Here is a 19,056-nt window from a genome sequence, read left to right as displayed (position 1 = left end):
GTTTAGGTGGAATCTTCTTTCTTGTAGTTTGGATCCATTGCTCCGTGTCCGCTTCTCCGGAGCAGCAGAAAACAACCTTTCTCCCTCCTCTATGTGACATCCTTTTATATATTTGAACATGGCTATCATATCACCCCTTAACCTCCTTTTCTCCAGGCTAAACATGCCCAGCTCCCTTAGCCGTTCCTCATAAGGCATCGTTTCCAGGCCTTTGACCATTTTGGTTGCCCTCCTCTGGACACGTTCCAGTTTGTCAGTGTCCTTCTTGAACTGTGGTGCCCAGAACTGGACACAGTACTCCAGGTGAGGTCTGACCAGAGCAGAATACAGTGGCACTATTACTTCCCTTGATCTAGATGCTATACTCCTATTGATGCAGCCCAGAATTGCATTGGCTTTTTTAGCTGCCGCGTCACACTGTTGGCTCATGTCAAGTTTGTGGTCAACCAAGACTCCTAGATCCTTTTCACATGTACTGCTCTCAAGCCAGGTGTCACCCATCTTGTATTTGTGCCTCTCATTTTTTTTGCCCAAGTGCAATACTTTACATTTCTCCCTGTTAAAATTCATCTTGTTTATTTTTGCCCAGTTCTCTAATCTGTCAAGGTCGTTTTGAAGTGTGATCCTGTCCTCTGGGGTGTTAGCCACCCCTCCCAGTTTGGTGTCATCTGCAAATTTGATCAGGATGCCCTTGAGTCCATCATCCAAGTCGTTGATAAAGATGTTGAATAAGACCGGGCCCAAGACAGAACCCTGTGGCACCCCACTAGTCACTCTTCTCCAGGATGAAGAGGAACCATTGATGAGCACCCTTTGGGTTCGGTCAGTCAGCCAGTTACAAATCCACTGAGTGGTAGCATAGTCAAGACCGCATTTTACCAGCTTCTTTACAAGAATATCATGGGGCACCTTGTCAAATGCCTTGCTGAAATCAAGGTAGGCTACATCCACTGCGTTCCCTTCATCTACCAGGCTTGTAATTCTGTCAAAAAACGAGATCAGGTTAGTCTGACATGACTTATTTTTCAGAAATCCATGCTGACTATTGGTGATCACAGCATTCCTTTCTAGGTGCTCACAGACTGTTTGCTTAATGATCTGCTCCAGAATCTTCCCTGCTATTGATGTCAGACTGACTGGGCGGTAATTATTTGGGTCCTCTCTTTTCCCCTTTTTGAAGATAGGGACAACATTTGCCCTCCTCCAGTCTGCCGGGACTTCGCCTGTTCTCCAGGAATTCTCAAAGATGACTGCCAGTGGTTCTGAGATCACATCTGCCAGTTCTTTTAATACTCTTGGATGCAGTTCATCTGGCCCTGGAGACTTGAATACATCTAAACTAGCCAAATATTCTTGTACTATCTCCTTAGTTATTCTGGGCTGTGTTTCCTTTGCTGAATCATTTGCTCCAAATTCTTCAGGTCGGGCATTGTTTTCTTTATCGGAGAAGACTGAGGCAAAGAAGGCATTGAGTAGTTCAGCCCTTTCTGTGTCCCCTGTTTGCATTTCACCATCTTCTCCTCTGAGTGACCCCATTGTTTCTTTGTTCTTCCTTTTGCTACGAACATACCCATAAAAGCCTTTTTTGTTGCTTTTAACCTCTCTAGCAAGCCTGAGTTCATTCTGTGCTTTAGCTTTTCTGACTTTGTGTCTACACGTGCTGGCTATTTGTTTGAATTCCTCTTTGGTGGTTTCCCCCCTTTTCCATTTTTTGTACACATCCTTTTTTAATTTTAATTCAGTTAAAAGTTCTTTAGATAGCCACCCTGGCTTCTTTAGGCACCTTCCATGTTTCCGTCTCATTGGTATTGCCTGATGTTGTGCTTTTAGTATCTCCCTCTTAACAAACTCCCAGCCATCATGAACTCCCTTTCCTTTTAGTATTGTTGTCCATGGGATCTCACCCAGCACTTCTCTAAGTTTTATGAAGTCGGCTTTCTTAAAGTCAAGAAATTGAGTCCTAGTATGCTTGGCTGCTCCTTTCCGCTGTATAGTAAACTTCAGAAGAGCATGATCACTCGCGCCTAATGATCCTTCCACTTCTACCCCACTAACCAGGTCATCAACATTGGTTAGGACCAGATCTAAAATGGCTGTTCCTCTTGTTGCTTCTCCCACTTTCTGGACAATGAAGTTGTCTGCAAGGCCAGTGAGGAATCTGTTTGACCTTATGCTCTTGGCTGAGTTTGACGTCCAACAAATATCCGGGTAATTGAAGTCCCCCATTACTACTATCTCCCTTCCTTTTGCATGCTTGGCCATCTGTTCCAGGAAGGCATCATCTATGTCCTCCGTTTGGCTTGGGGATCTATAGTAAACTCCCACAATGAGGTCTCTGTTATTCTTCTCTCCCTTAATTTTGACCCAAATGCTCTCACTTTGGCTTTGAGGATCTAAATCTTGGATCTCTTCACAGGTATACACATCCCTGACATATAACGCCACTCCTCCTCCTTTCTTGTCTGGTCTGTTTCTCTGAAATAGATTGTATCCCCCCATTATTACATTCCAATCATGGGACTTATCCCACCAGGTTTCAGTGATGCCTATTATGTCATATTTAGTTTGCTGTACCAAGAGCTCAAGCTCATCTTGTTTATTTCCCATGCTTTGCGCATTAGTGTACAGACATTGAAGTCCATTAATCATTCCCCCGTGTCTCTTATTTAAGGATTTTTTCCTCCCACCACTAAATCAAGCGCAATGCTGTACTGTACTTGGGAGGGTTTGGTTACTGGGTGGCAGAGACAGACCACAAAGTGCGCAAGGTGACTTTTGCATGCAGGAAAATAAAATAAATGAAGACACAAATTTGCGTTATTGTTGCACATTTATTTATTTGTGCCCCACCTCTTTCCCCTGACAGGGACTCGAGGCGACTTGCATTTTACAACAAGGAACAGCTAAAAATATAGGAAAATGCAATCGCTAAAAAAACTCCCTAGTTTATAGGCACAGGTGCAAATATAAAGGTAGATGCTATAATTTAAATAGAAGCAGTTTGCATCTCTCAAGCAGGGGTAGCTCTGCTGACTTGAGCCTATGTAGATTAAAAATGGACATGTACCAAAGGTGAGATAGCCGATAGTAAAAGACTCAGAGGTTACCCAAAGCTCTGATGTCAGAATATTTGCAAACACAAGGCAAACATTTCTCAGTGGATGGAAGGCTCTGGCAAACAATAGGAACATCTGGTCATTTTGCAGAGATGCCATGCACAACTTTTACGGAAATCGCTCCTACAACTCCAGAATGAGCATGAGTATAAGAAGCTAAACATCAGCCATGATCTCTCCCCTTGTAGTTTACAGATGTGACAACCGCAGCATGTCTTTCCCATTCGGGAATGACCTCTTCAGTTGCAAGAGGAAGTGTACTGTATTCGGACAAGAACTTGTCCAAAGACACAGTGCAACTACCTTGTCTTATGAGCACTGGCAGCTGCCTTGTAAGTTATGCACTAAGGCAACCAAATAACTTCACAGGCATCTCAAAGGAGCAACATGTTGGGCAAGAATGGGGGCAAGTTTACTGCATTCCAATGGTAAGATTGGAAGCTTTTATAAAAATAATTCCATCCCAGTTCATCATAGTCAAGAATTACACAGATGGGTTTTTCCCCCTCAGGGATGCAGTGATGGAGAAAGCCTTATCTGTTGATTTTCTGCAGCCCTGTCCATTTAAAGAACCTTTGTACATAAAAGGGTAGTGATGCTATCCATTGGATATCATCCATCAAACCTGACCTAAAGGCCTAGCAACTGTTAGGCATTGCACCAGATATTTAAACTTCCAAGCTACTAAAATTGTAATCTCGGCTTCTCTGGTGATACCACAAATAAATCTCCATCACATTCTGAGGAGTGGAAGCAAAACAGGCAAATATTTTACACTAGAATATAATTACTCTAATAAAGAAGCAATATCCATGCATATAAAAGTTTTCACAGAATAAAGATATTAGTTTGAGTTCCTTACTTGAAGCTTTATAAATTTATATATTGTAACATCACACATTATGTAATTGTGTAGCTGTTGACTGAGGAATTATTACTATTACAATTAAGATTATGGAATGCAGTGATATAATATCAGAAATGTACCCAAACCATCATGTGGGGAACCACTTAAACTAAAATGTATTAAATGGAAGTTAATTGGCCTTTTGATAATTGTATATTTGGGACTGAACTGTTATTGTTATAATTTGGCTATTAGTGGGGGTTTATTGGAAAACTAATTTTAAAAAATACATTTATTTACTCTAATAAAAGGGACGCGGGTGGCGCTGTGGGCTAAAGCCTCAGCGCCTAGGGCTTGCTGATCGAAAGGTCGGCGGTTCGAATCCCCGCGGCGGGGTGCGCTCCCGCTGCTCGGTCCCAGCGCCTGCCAACCTAGCAGTTCGAAAGCACCCCCGGGGGCAAGTAGATAAATAGGTACCGCTTACCAGCGGGAAGGTAAACGGCGTTCCGTGTGCGGCTCTGGCTCGCCAGAGCAGCGTTGTCACGCTGGCCACGTGACCCGGAAGTGTCTCCGGACAGCGCTGGCCCCCGGCCAATAAATGTGAGATGGGCGCACAAACCCCAGAGTCTGTCAAGACTGGCCCGTTCGGGCAGGGGTACCTTTACCTTTACCTTTACTCTAATAAAAGGGTTCCCCTTTAGCTAGAACCCAGCCATACGATGTACTTGGCATAAGAGTCAATCCTCACTTGCTTGGGATTAGCAATTTAGGAACAAATGGGCTGTTACTATTAAGATTTTTGTGGTCAACTTGCTCTGCTTTACAAGGTCCTTGTGTGACCAGCAGCAACTTTAAAATTGTGCAATAACACTGTATGCCTGGGGACACATTTTTCACTGGACTAGAATTTTTCATACATTGGTGACATACAGGAGATTGGTAGCAAAGACAGACGCTGAGAGCTTGGAGTGGGAGGTGGAATTAATCACCATGCAATATGGGGGATTTTCTTTTTCCTTCAGTAATTGTGGATATTTGTCACTGTTGGCAGCAGGTCACCTTCTGATGATTTATGCTTTGATTCCATACGTTGCTGCTTGAGGTGTGAGGGAAGGAACACAAGACAGCCGCGTATCAGTTCATATATGAACAGAAGCTATGCGTAGGCTGTTCTGTGTTGCAGAGGCTAAGGGGAATAAATGCATCAAGGCTATTGAAGACAGCTTTCCTATAAGGAGCATGGGGAAGAAGTTCCAAAACACCACTGAAATAAGATATGGTAGGTGTGGGAGAACTTCAAAATGGGGTGTATAATTTCATTATCGTGATTATAATTTAGGACCAAACTGCTTAACATCATTCAAATAGGAGGATGATAAAAGGAGGGACTGCAAAAGGAGGAATCTGTGCTTGCTTCTAGACTGTCACTATTTTCAGGTGAGATTCAAGCACAGGGGTCAGCAACCTTTTTTCAGCCGTGGGCTGGTCCACCGTCCCTCAGACCATGTGGTGGGCCAGACTATTTTTTTTTGGGGGGGGGGGATGAACGAATTCCTATGCCCTACAAATAACCCAGAGATGCATTTTAAATAAAAGCACACATTCTACTCATGTAAAAACACCAGGCAGGCCCCACAAATAACCCAGAGATGCATTTTAAATAAAAAGACACATTCTACTCATGTAAAAGCACGCTGATTCCCAGACAGTCTGTGGGCCAGATTTAGAAAGTGATTGGGCAGCATCCGACCCATGGACCTTAGGTTGCCTGTTCAAGCACATACTAACATTGTATGCAGCACAATTAATTAATTTGGTTCTCTTGAGCAACAAACCTGCTTCTCCAGCAGAGAGGATCTTTTGGTGAAAAGGAAAGTGATGGGGGAATGGAAGGTGTGGGGTAGCACTTGCTTTGACATAATGAGAATTTATTTGCAGGGAGGTTAGATGGCATTAAGTGGCCAGTGTTGTGTAAATCTGCCTGCAACTGTGTCAGGAGAGATGCTCAAAAACAGAAAGCGCTCTGGGTGTGCAAGGCATCTCCATGTACGGTGTGTGCAGAGACACCCCCCCCCCAGGGTTGCAGGTAGCGCTGTGGTCTAAACCACTGAGCCTCTTGGGCTTGCCAATTGTAAGGTTGGCAGTTCGAATCCGTGCAACAGGGTGAGCGCCCGTTGCTGTGTCCCAGGTCCTGCCAACCTAAGAGTTTGAAAGCATACCAGCACGAGTAGTGGGAAGGTAAACAGTGTTTCCGTGCACTCTGGACGCATTCCAGCTTTGCAAAAACTCTTGGTGTGCAAAGCAAGGCCAATGAAGGGCAAAGCCTGGAGAGTGTTTACAGAGGCATGGAAGGTAGCATTCAATCCCCAGACCTGAGATCCTCCACCGCTGAACGAGAGAACAGGTTGGAAAATATATGATTATGCTGGCACCGTAGATGTGAAACACTAGTTTCTGCTCTGGAAGGCAGATCTTTACATTTAAAATCTTTGAAAACAGCATTAGGTAGAAGAAAAATAGAGGAGTGGTAGGCTTGCCAAAGTAGGAAGTGGTTTTTTTTTTGGGGGGGGGGTGGTGTTTGAACACAATGTAACTCTGGAGCCAAATGTTTCTTCTGATGTGCCAAGCGACATCTCTTAACTAGCTGAATTAGAAAATGGAAAGGCGTGGATTGCATGCTGGTGACAGAAGGCTTCTGTTCTTTTCATAGAACTGCGCTCACACAGCACTTAGTATGTTAACTGCACAGGCTGACAAGGGGAAAAGATTTACCCAGAGTTTCATTTCCCCAAAGAAATAAATGCATCCTAATCCTATCTATTAGGGAGCCAAAAGTAAAACATGGTTCATGTAGCGGAATGTATGCACTGATGTGGGCTTTAAATCTATCTTCAGGCAACACATGAAGGGAGGTTTGCTCAGCCTGACTGTTGAAGCAGGCACTTATTACAGCATTTGTTTAAAATCTTCTTTTTCCCTCAAGGGAAATGTTTAAAAACAGAGAAAGCTGCTAGAAAGTAAGTAATCATACAGCCAGCAGGTAGGATAGAGTGGGTTTGCTGACATTAGCTTCAGGGCTGGAGGATGTGAGCACATTTTACTTATTATGTTATTGGTCATGTATGGTTTGGAGGCTTTTTGTACAGAAGAAAAAATTAATGAATGCTGTTTTCTTCTTCATTGAAGTCCAAAGCTACTGAGAAAAAAAATACTGATCGTTTTAAGAATAGGGCTATTCATCTCTGTCTTCTTTGAATACAAGATGTTGGGTGGAATTAAAAATGAATGACATAGCTGAATTTCATTGATGTGATTGAGTTTTAATTATCGTGAAACAAATGTATCCTACTAGTTCCCTGGAGTGGACAGATGGCTCTGAGCCACTACAAATTAACTGCAATGAACTGGTGGTGAAACTTCCAGATTCTGAACTGAATTTTTTTTGCTGGAATTCTTCTCTGGATTAACACACCCTGCCTCATACTACCCCATCCATATTCTACTAAAATGTCTGGCCTTTGATTTCTGAAAGCCAGCAGATTCAAGGAGGGATTGAATCAAATGGATTGAAAATGACATCACCCACACATGACAGAGGTAGGAGATACAAAAAACTTTTGCAATTGTACAAATAACTTTTGGGGGGAGGGGGAAGGAGCCCTCCATTTCCCCCAAGAGAAACCCAAGAATTACCGAACATATTGTGGTACTGCATTAGATGAGTGTGTAGGGAGGGGGCTGTGTATGTAAGAAGGGAATGGGGTGCCCTAGCTGCCTACCCTACTGCAGGCTGCAACAATTTGTTACAGGTCCTACTGCCTAGCAGAAATCCATTTAAGTTATTTTGCTCATAAGTGCATTGATGCAATGAAAATAGCTGTTGGGCTTTGGAGGGTATCCCGCGTCTTTACATGGTTTATGACGTCACACACGTGCAGGGAACGTCAATCTCCCGCTGATCCCGACGTTTCCATCGACTTAAGAAAAGCCCTTCTCTCCCCTCCCCACCTTCCTTATCTTTGCAGCTGCCAGAATCACCACCTGACGGACGTGTTCTCGGAGTAAGAAACGGGCAAGAGCGAAAGGCGGAGCGAGGAAGGTGAGTAAGTACCATGCTGCTACTAATGAGGGTTTAAATATTTATTATTTAAATAAAAAATAAAAAGCTAGAGACACAGAATTCGACGCATGCGCCCGGCGCATAGATACTAGAAAAAACGTTAGAGCAACTCATAGATTGGGGAAGAAAGATCCCATAAGAGCCTAACGCCTCCAACCCCGCTGTGGAAGCTAGAATTAGAAATAAACGAAGGAATCGGTATGTTTTTGCATGGCTGCGATTAGGTGGCGGGCATAGTTGGCTTCCCGCCTCCAAACAAAAGGAAAAAGGGAAAAACAGAAGACTATGCTCATTTCAAACTTAGGTTGCAACTTACTTTCTTTTTTAAAATGTGATTTCTGCCCAATTTGTGGCTCTCCCCTGAGGCATTCCGTGTACAGCATGTTAACGCTGAGGGTAGTTTGGATCCTCAGCCTCCCTTTATACACGCACGCAAAAGCACAGCCCACTTTATCACTTATTTACTTCACTTCTTGATCGTTAAACCCCCCCCAACCAAAAAATCCTCAAAGCGGGAGACGAAAAGATTTTAAAAAAACCTAGAATCGAGGAGAAAACTCCGCAACCCTCACTTCGCAAACATAACAAAGAACTAAAACGGATTAAAATTACCTCCGCTTCCTAAGCGCTTTTTAAACCAAATAACGCTTTTAAACGGAGCGCCGCGGAAGGCGCCGCCCTCCGCGTCGTTCTCAAGTGGCAGGGAGTTCCGCAGCGCCCCAAATGGCCCGAGTTTTCTCAAATGCTCCGCCGCAGCCCAAGCCACTTTTGCGGTATTATTGGGGGTGGTGGGGAGAGAAAAAGAACGCGGGGCAGATTTTTTTTATTTCTTTTAAGGCCCATGCGGACCGTCCGGGGGGCGAGTGTGAGGGACGCACACACAGAGAGAGCGAGAGGAGACAGGAGTCGCGCTCACTTCCGGTTTCCGGTTGGGAGGCGGGGCAAGGAAGAGAGAGAGTGACAGGATGTTGCGCGTCCGGGTCACGAGCGACTTCCTGGCTGGCGAAAGTGGCGGCGGCGGTTGCAGGTCTGTGGTCCAGCACCGCCGGGTTCTCGCGCTGCGCCTCGCGAGATTTCGAAGGGAGGGCAGAAGAGTCGGTGGGTACCGCTTCGCGACAGCGGGCGGCGGGGGGGGGGTTGGGGGCCGAAGGGGGACTGGCAAGCCTCTTGGGGAGAGGGAGGGGGGCCCTCAGGCGACCCCCGGCTGTGGGGGCGAAGGGGAAGGCGGCGGGGGGTGAGGGGGGGTTGTCTTCCTACTTAGTCCGTACTCCTCCCCCCTCGGGCGGGTTCTCTTCCCGGGGTCCCCGGGTCCCTTCTCGTTCTTGGCGAAGGGAGCCTGTGAGGATTTCCGAGGTCTTCGTTCGTTCGCCGTCCCTTCTCTCCCTCACACACACACCCGCCCAGTTGAGGAAGGAGCTAGGGGCAGATGGTCACCCCCTGCAGTTGCATTTTTTACGCTGGCCTTCCTCCTAGGTTTAAGGACCTAGGTTTAAGGATGTGTGTGTGTGTGTGTGTGTGTGTGTATATATATATAGGTTTAAGGGTGTGTGTGTGTGTGTGTGTGTGTGTATATACACACACACACAGAGAGAGAGAGAGAGAGAGAGAGAGAGAGAGACACACACACAAATATATATGTATGTATATACACACGCACAAAACCAGCCACCCCCCTCTCTATATAATGGGGGTAGAGGCTGGTTTTGTTCGTTTAAATCTACCCCTCCCCCTCCCCGTGTACAAGCCACACAAAGCGAGCCTCTGTTCTGAGTGCTGTTTTTGGCCTTGCACCTTGGAAGCAGCTTAGGCTCGGGCTGATGGAGAAATGTGGCCGAAAAGTAAGGAGCATGCTGGTGCTTTCTTTCTGGGATTGCATTCCATGCCTATCTCTTACCACGGGTCAGGTTGTGCAAGGGACCAGAGGCTTATTTGTAGCTGGGGCACACATCCATTGTAAGGACTGTGACCTTTGCAGGGCTGTTTTGGTTTTTTACCACCCCCTGGGGATGGGGACCTTTCCTCAGGAGTGAGGATCACCTTGCAGTTCTTTTCAAAATAGCTTGAAGGTGTTGATTGTTCACTTCATTGTTAGGCACTGACTTTCTGCTGGAAGAAGTAAGTAATACGCAGGGGCACAGGTCTTGTGATGTGAAAAATTTCCAAAGATTATTCTCTTGGTGTTTTTCAATTCCTCCTCCTTTGTCTTTTTTATATTATTTGGGACAGTTTTCTGTTGCGGGACATCCATATATATGGATATATATATTCAGCTCATGGTCCACAATCTGAATGAAGACTTAATTTAGAAAAGGGTGTACAATAATCTTAGAAAGTGAGGGGCTCAAAACTATACAGTGGTACCTCTGGTTAAGAACTTAATTCGTTCCGGAGGTCCGTTCTTAACCTGAAACTGTTCTTAACCTGAGGTACCACTTTAGCCCAAGGGGCCTCCCGCTGCCACTGCGCCGCCACCACACGATTTCTGTTCTCATCCTGAAGCAATGTTCTTAACCCAAGGTACTATTTCTGGGTTAGCAGAGTCTGTAACCTGAAGTGTCTGTAACCCGAGGTACCACTGTACTAATATTGTGGGAATTTCCAAGGCTTTCCACCTGTACAGATTCTGCATGCTTAAGTGTTTGCCAAAGGAGTCAGAAGCTAACGCCCTGTTTATAGTGTTCTGCATTGTAGTAGTCTATCGTGATAAGAAGAGATAAGCCTGAGACTGGAGAAAACGCAGGTGCCTGGCTCAGTAAGAATGGCTTCTGGCAGCTGAAAACTTGGAAGTTTGTCTGGTGTGATGTTGGGCTAAATTCTGGGATCTGTAAATACGTTTTCAAAAATCTGTCTTGTCTGTAAGCTTCCAGAAATAAAACATTTAATACCCATTTAACTTTACACAGTGAATAGGCCTCCTGCAAACTGTCTTTAGTTTAGTCTCTGCAGAGTCAGGGCTCTGGCATTTACATCTGAAGGTGCTAGTAAGCTACTTTGCAGGAACTGAACATATACAGATGGTAAGTCATAATTAGGATGGAAAAGAGATGCAAATACTATACATTTTTCCAAAAGAATGTAGTTGATTCCAACACCTCTTAGTCTAGTGTTGCAGGCTGCAACACTACCTAGAAAACGTCTAAGTGAACTCAGTGTGATTTTTTCTATAGAGGAGTGTGCCTCATATTACAGGGTAAAGCTCCTTCAGAACCATTGGTAGACAAAGCTGAACGATTTGGCATTTGATCAGGCACTATGTGGAACTGCTTTTTCTTATGAGCAATAATGTTAATTTCCCCATATGATTGGTTTCGAAGTTGTGGATGATTTCACATAAGCAGGAAAATTGTTGTAGGAGTTGACTGTTCAAATTACACAGGCCTTCATTTTATTAGCCATTAAAGAAAAATGCCTAGTGTAGTATTCGGCTTATCGCATGTAGAGGGCTGAGTTGCATCCTTTTTCATCATTTATTACTTGGGTGATGAATTTGAATAGCAGAGTGTCACATTGCAGTAAGATTACATCAAGTTCTCTATCTAAAGGGACCTACAAAACAAAACTTTCTCTAGGCTTTATAGAATTGACTTACTTGTCAGTTCTGATCCCTAACCCAATGAAACACCATTAACTCTTGGTTGCTAAAAACCTGGCAAGATAAAATTCCTCCCAAATGTTCAAAGAGTTTTACATATACCACACCAGTAATCCTTATAACAACCATTTAAGGTAAGTGGGGGTTTCCCCAATGTTGCACATCTAGCAATGAGACCAAGCATGAGTTTCTTGCCTAAGGCCACCTAAGTAAGTTCATAGTAGAAGGCACAATTTTAACTGGAGGCTTTCTGATTCACAGTTCTGTCACTAGGCCAGTATGCTACTGTAGCAGTCATTGTTGGTTTTGTTTTGGACCCCCTTTTTTCTTTTCTTTAATCCTTCCCTCCTCCTGGTTTCTTTTTATTTCTTTGTATAAATTCCTTGTGAGACACTTGCCTCATAGTTTCCCAAGGCTTATTAATTCACAACTACAAAAAAGATGTTGGGAAAGGTCCAGAAACTGGCAACCAAAATTATTAAAGGGATGAAGCCGCTCCCCTATGACGAAAGTTTGCAGCATTTGGGACTTGTTAGTTCTTGGAAAATACAAGTGACGTAATAGAGACGTTAATACTAATTATGCATGGTGTGGAGAAAGTGGAAGTTTCTCTGTCTCATAACATGAGAATTTGTGAACATCTCAGGAAACTAAACATTGGAAGATTCAGGAAAGGTAAAAGGATACTTCTTCACACAGTGCATAGTTGAACTGAAATTCACTCGCTTCCAGGGGAGGCAGTGGTGGCTGTGAACTTGGATGGCTTTAAAAGAGGGTTAGATAAGATTGTGGAGGGTAAGGCTATCGGTGGCTGATAGCCATGATGGCTATGCTCTGCTGCCACAGTGAGAGGCAGCATGTCTCTTAACACCAGCTTTGGGAATTGAAGATGGACAGAGCGCTGTTGCACTCACATCTTTATAAGCTTCCCACAGGCGTCTGGTTGGCCACTGTGATAACAGAATGCTAGAGTACATTGCCCTTGATTCAGCAGGCTCTTACAATAGTAAAGTAGGGTGAGAGATGACAGATTTTAGTAGTAATGGTAAGTTATTTGTGTCTTCTTTTCTTTCAGAAGACTCTCCAGCACTATCTTACGTTGCCGCCGTCTCCCCAGCCTGCCTCACTGTAGCCATGAAAGAGATGAGGTAGCCGCCCTTGAGCGTGCTAGAATCTAACTTCAGATGGATGCAAAATATAAAGACGATGTATTTAGGAAGTATGTACAGTTTCATGAATCCAAATTGAATACCTCTGACAAGAAGCAGCACTCTGTTAGTGATGAGTGTCTACAAGTGACAGCTTCAACCCTACTCTGTTTTCCCAAGATTGATCCCTTCTACAGATTCCGGCTGATAAAATTTTATGAGATAGTTGAAAATTCACTTAGGTCCTTGAAATCTTCAAGTTTGCGTTCACTCCAAAATGCATTTGGCGTTCTGGAATCAGTTGGAGTTAATCTTTTTCTTTACCCTTGGAAGAAGGAATTCAAAAATATAAAGGTAAGAGTGTGCAAATATGTCTTTTGTAATCTAAATATTTGTGCTTTCAACTCTTAAAAGGGCGTCTGTTCTATCTGTAAGGTGGTGTGTAGCACTCAAATTTATTCCAAAGATTACAAAATAAATGCAAGGTGAAAGTCTGGTTGCTTTTATAAATGCCTGTTGGGCAGTTGTGCCCAGACCTCATGTCCTTTTTTCAGACCAGTTAATCTTTATTGTAATTTAGGATGCAAAGTAGATTTTCACCTGAAATCACGATTCAGGAAAGCTTACTCAGTGAGCTTCAGTTGGGTTGGAATTTGGCTTTAAGTTTAGTTACTATAACCCTGATTTCTGCATTCAGCCTTGCCAATTCTTAAACTCGAGTTCAGCGAATATTTTCATTGCATTTTATTTTAGAATCACCTCATTATTCTAAATGAATAACTTCAGTACATTCCTCAGTGTACATTTCTCACCCACTTCCCTAGTGCTCTCCATACTGTGGCCTGTAAGGAAAAAAATGAAAAGTTCAGTCATGAAATGTAAAGTTAGAAAGAATAAATAATGAGAGTTTGGTATTGGTCTCTTTTTACTTTCATGGAAGATGGGAGAACTATTGACTTTAAGAATACCTTTGGGTCACAGTTTCACCCTCAGCCTGGTTTAATCTTTACTGTAGCATCATACTTAACTGTAGAAGCTGAATCAGTGAGCAGCTGGTATGGTAAAATTATCTGGTGAATGTATTGCCACGGGGTGGTATTCATCTATTGTGTCCTGTCAACACAAGGATTTCTGCTTGCCCAACAGAATGTTCCCTGCCTGCTCCAAATCTTCTATGGAGGATTGTGAATCCCTAGAACATATTTAGGGGATACACTGAAGGAGGAAAGACCTGTTGCACAAGCAGGAATCCGTATGCTGACAGTACCCCAATGTAGCTGTGCTTTGGATGCAACCAATTGAAATTAATTTGCCTTAGTGTGCTCAAGTGGATTGTGCATAGAATTATTCTGAATTGTAGCACCAAACCCTGTTTTTTGAAAGTGTATGACCCCCGCATGTGGTTATAACCAGTCCTTTTTTCCCTAAAAAATGTTTAGGGGTACTCTCATTTTGACTCAAGAAAATCACCATTTTATCGTTCAAATTGGGGAAAATAAGTACAGTAAATGGACAGAAGTACAAAGGTTTACAATATGTTTAGGGGTATGCATCCGTCTGTGTCCCCCCCCCCCAGAAAAAAAGCACTGGTTATAACATATCTACACTATTTCAGAATTACATCTGAGCACTTGGTTGAATACTATGTTTACCATTCCCCCCCCCCCTCTTTCCCATCTTCAGACTTACACAGGACCTTTTGTTTATTATGTGAAGTCTACAATACCAGATGAGGATATAAGACAGATACTTAACTCTATGGGATACATCCAAGAACTTGGAACTATGTATAAACTCAAAGACATGGTTGATACCCTCCAGGTAAAGATGGTATCATTTGAACTTTTCTTGGCCAAATTAGAGTGTGAACAATTGATTGAAATTCATTTGCAAGTGAAAGATAAAGGTTACACAGAACTTGATATTGTAAATGAAAGAAAGAATAGCAGTGATGTCCGAGGCTGCTCAGATGCCTTGAAGCGTCGTGCAGAATGCAAAGAAAATCTAAACACTTCCATGTCACGAATGGTCCTTCAGAAATCTGCAAGTGAGAGAGGCTGTAAAGATTACTTCAAACCCAAAGTTAGCAAAGCTTCTAAATCAGTGGATGCCTATGATAGTTACTTGGAAAATAAGAAGCCACCTTTGATGACATCCTTGAGTCTCAGAAAAGAACCCATTTTGGTTGATACTGAAGATGACATTAAAGATGAAATAATTCGTCCTTCGCCATCCCTCCTTGCCATGTCAAGTTCTCCGCATGGATGTTCCGATGAATATTTGCCAGTTTCATCCCATACCAATGGCATATTAAGAACGGGTATTCCATACAGTACTTACTATTCCCCTCAAGATGATTTAGATTTATATACTGACTCTGATTCTAGAAGTATGTTCAAGAGACAAGAACCCACTAAACATGATGTATGGCTGCTAAAGAACGATGCCAACCCGACTTACCATAAACGTACACATCTAGCCAAAGATACCACTTCCCTTAAGTGCCAAAACTGTGGATTATCTTGCGGCACCTCCATTTGCCAAAAGTGCGACAACTTGCTCATCTGCAGGCAGGAATATCCACCAATGAAGCAGAGCAGCTATTCACTCAAAACTCTTGCAAGTGAAGGCATATCTTCTGGGTCGGTGATAAGGGAGAAGCCTCAGTACATGTTGCAGACTCAAGACCGAGTGTCTCAGTACAGTTCAAAATCGAAGCCTTCAGGCTCTTCACGCTGTGGATTTTGCAACAGACCAGGAGCTACAAACACATGCACTTTTTGTTCAAAAGTTTCCTGCGATTCTTGCCTCACAGCTTACTATTATGATCCCTGCTGTCGAAAAAGTGAGCTTCATAGGTTCTTGCCAAACAATCAGTTAAACTATAAATCAAACCAGCTACCACACATGGTTTATAGATAGACCTTTATTTTTATCTTTTGTTTTTTGGAAATCCTGTAATTTGGGACAAAAGGGCTAAAAACACAAAACATTCTGATGTTGCTAGAAGTATCCTACTGACCCTCTTAGGAGAAATAAAAAAGTAGACATGCCCTAACATTGGACATATACATCTTAACATAGTGCCAGTCTTCAATGATGTGACTTTACAAATGTTGTCTATTCAATAATTGACACTGCTGCTACTGTTTTAGGTGTCTCTTAGCTGCTTTTCTGTTCTAGATGGGAGAGAGGAGCAATTTTTTCCTTTTTTTTTTAGAAGCAGGCAGGCATTGCAATTCATTTTTTTCTAAAGACATCACATGTCTGTGCTTTGTGGCTGTCACACTGCCTCATCCACATAACACAGCACCAGAGTAGTAACTAGAAAGATGACCAAGAAACTAAGAACAGCATTTTCAGTGAATTGTGAAATTGTCTGTTTTGGTAACTTGCGCGGAATATTCCTTTGTGTTTGCCAAAAAAGTGATTTTTTTATTTAAAAAAAGGAAAATTAATAGCATTACTTAAGCTCCAAAAGGCAAAATCACCATGGCATCTATTCTTTGTGTCTCTTCTACTTTTCCTTCACCATCTCAAGCATATAAAATCAAATTCTAAACTGAATATTTGCTTTATTTTTCGGTGTTGCCAATACACCTTGTGTGTGTGGTTGTTTTTTTAACTGTTCTAGTATTAAGAAGTGAATCAGTATGTGTTACGTTACGCCTGGAGTGTTCCCAATGAATTATGATCAGATTCACCTTCTGTTTGCACATGTATCAAATCCAGTTCTTTCTACTGTAAATAGGTGATTTGGAAGCAGATTATTTTTTAATAAATATATTCAGTATGTTGTGGTTTTTTTAATATATATATATAAGGTCCTGTAAATGAAGTCTCTGGGTTATTTTTTCAGGTAACATTATTTTTTCCTTGTACTGTATTTCACCTACAGCTTATTACAGCTGTTGTGGTAGACAGGTGTCCCTCAAATCTATTAGTCTCTTTGCTTCTTTCACCTGGTTTGAAATTCTGCCTCTTGAGCTTTGTCAGAGAGAGGTGGGCAAGTCACTTGGCTCCAACCATTTCATGCAGAAGTAAAGCTTTTCCCCTTGTAATGATATTTAGCCACAACAAGGGTGTAGAAGATTCGGCTATGCATACATGCTTTCTCCCATCCATGCTCACGGGAGTGTGTTTGCATAAAGTACACAGCCACATCACACTAGAAATAATGATGGTTAAAATAACAGGGATTGCACCATTCCCGGCCAAGTGAAATTTCTTAAGCCACAAAGGATATCAAACACTCCTTTTTTAATAATTCACCCTTTATGTTTAATTGCTATGCCATTGCATTGAGTTTTGAACTTTGTGGCAGATTACATTTTACCTTAAAGCTGTTAATTTTTAAGAGCGTGGTTGTTGATTCTAAGACTTGCAGTCCTTTCACCCTTTCTGTAACAGAAGCTTACATGAATAGCCAGTGTATGGCGAGGGTGGGGGTGGCAGAAACATAAAGGGATTAAACACTTTGTAGATTTGGTGAAATTCTTTGTTGTGACTGAGCATCAAATACACTGTCTCACATGATCTTTCTGGGATGTTGCCAACAGCAAAGCGTTACCAAGAAAAGAATACATGGTTGAGAAAAGTAGAAATGAGATTATAGTGATGGCATACTACTGCATTCAGCATTTTATTTTCTTCGCAGGCATTAGCTTGCTGACTGGGAAGGTCCGTGTAAAATCATTGCTTAAGTGAACGATGAAGGTTTTCATAATCTTAGATTGATTTTTTTTTTAGAAGCATATATTCATATACCTGTAGATAAAATGTGTATATAATGCCAAATTTAAAATAATTTTACTCTTTCTAAAGTATCAGCCTGTAGAGTTCATTTTGATGTGTTCCGTTTCTGCTCAGCCTCTTCCAAGTACCATGCCTGTCTTTACTTGGCTGCTATACTGTACAGCTTCTAGTTCCTCTCTTGTTCAGGTTCCATACTGCTACTCACATGACACTAAATGAACAAAAACTGTGATGCCACGTAATTTATACAGTGAACCTAGCAGGGACTAATTATATTGCTTTAAAAAGAAAAAAAAACAGTCCTGTGTACATATTTGTCATGGAATACCTGTGGTATTTAACAGTGTTAAATTGCAAGTGATACCATGCAAACTATACTTTTATGTGTATCTTACTGTATGAGGTTGCTGTGATTGAGACAGTAAAATATATGTTAATTTAAAATGCAGCTGCTTGGCATCTGATTTGTTAAACATCTGAATTTCTGTGTTATGATCTGTAAAGAAGCACATTGCTCTCCTAAAAGCTTGATTTGGGGGGAGTGGGGATTTAAACATTGAGCTCATTTTTGTGGAGGGATTGTAGCACATAATGGCCAACCGCTTCACAATCCAGGTTATGCTTGCCCTCACCGCATTCTGAGGTTGTGTCATTAATCCTATTTTCAGCTAAAGCGGGAAGATTTTTGATGCCCCTCCCTACCTCCCAGCAAAGCCAGCCCCATGGTATTTGAACTTAGACAGGAGAGGGGATACTCCTAATAAGCACTGGCAATGGAAATGGGGCTTTCTTCCCCCTCCTCCCCATGTGTCCCCTGGAACGGGTTTGGGTTGGGGAAGTCAAGAGAACACCCAGAACATGCTGTGGGAGAAGAGGGGGTATTGTTCCATTGGGCAAGCTGCAATGCTTGCACAGATGGGATGTGCAATGTTTAATCCCACATCAGATATTTTTGCCCTTCAGTTCCCATCCTCTCTGAAAATAGATCATGGTGGCTGAGGTTGATGGGAGTTGGAGTCTTAACGGCATTTGGAAGGCCACGGCTCCCCACTCTTCTGTTAAAGCTTACATTTGCAGCAATATGAGCTGGAAACCTAGAAAGGGTGAACGTTTGAGCATATGGAGTTCTGTGGTGAATAGCAAAGGGTTTTATTTTCTCTATGACACTTGTCAGGAGCTGGAGTCAAACATAATAGATCAGCAATAAAAAACACAGTGTCAGTGAAGTTAACTCTTTCTTTAAAGAAGCCAAAAGAGGTCTTGGGCCAATGAGGCAGTCCCCACCACTCCCCAAGGCTCGTCTTCTCCAGGGTCTTTCCCAAGCAGTTGAAGACTCTGTCCATGCACAACCAGTATCTGCTCTGCCCTTTTCATTTCTCTGTGTGTTCTAGGAGACCAATGGGGAGGGGAGCTAGTCTCAGCTGGAAGGGGAGACTCCCTGGCTTCTTTAGCTGCCTACCTCATTGTTGCCTCTTGGT

At 42.7% G+C, this 19,056-nt stretch overlaps 1 protein-coding gene across 5 annotated transcripts; it reads left to right on the top strand.

Moving 5' to 3' along the window:
- The first annotated feature begins 7,963 nt into the window (after positions 1–7,963).
- Positions 7,964–18,022, top strand: SPATA2 (spermatogenesis associated 2). Of its 5 annotated transcripts, none has more exons than XM_082228452.1 (4): positions 7,964–8,062; positions 8,921–9,110; positions 12,754–13,177; positions 14,507–18,022. In XM_082228452.1, the coding sequence occupies exons 3-4, from the start codon at positions 12,860–12,862 to the stop codon at positions 15,743–15,745; spliced, it is 1,557 nt and encodes a 518-aa protein (XP_082084578.1). In that variant the 5' UTR covers positions 7,964–8,062; positions 8,921–9,110; positions 12,754–12,859; the 3' UTR covers positions 15,746–18,022. The 5 variants fall into 5 exon arrangements, with proteins under 5 accessions (XP_082084578.1, XP_082084577.1, XP_082084580.1 ...); XM_082228451.1 differs by having other exon boundaries at positions 12,751–13,177; XM_082228454.1 differs by lacking the exon at positions 8,921–9,110 and having other exon boundaries at positions 7,988–8,062; positions 12,751–13,177.
- Positions 18,023–19,056: the final 1,034 nt, after the last annotated feature.

The sequence above is a fragment of the Podarcis vaucheri genome (genome assembly GCF_965113315.1).
Source record: "Podarcis vaucheri genome assembly, chromosome: 6".
NCBI classification, from domain to species: domain Eukaryota; kingdom Metazoa; phylum Chordata; class Lepidosauria; order Squamata; family Lacertidae; genus Podarcis; species Podarcis vaucheri.
This window is presented reverse-complemented; position numbering and strand designations above follow the sequence as displayed.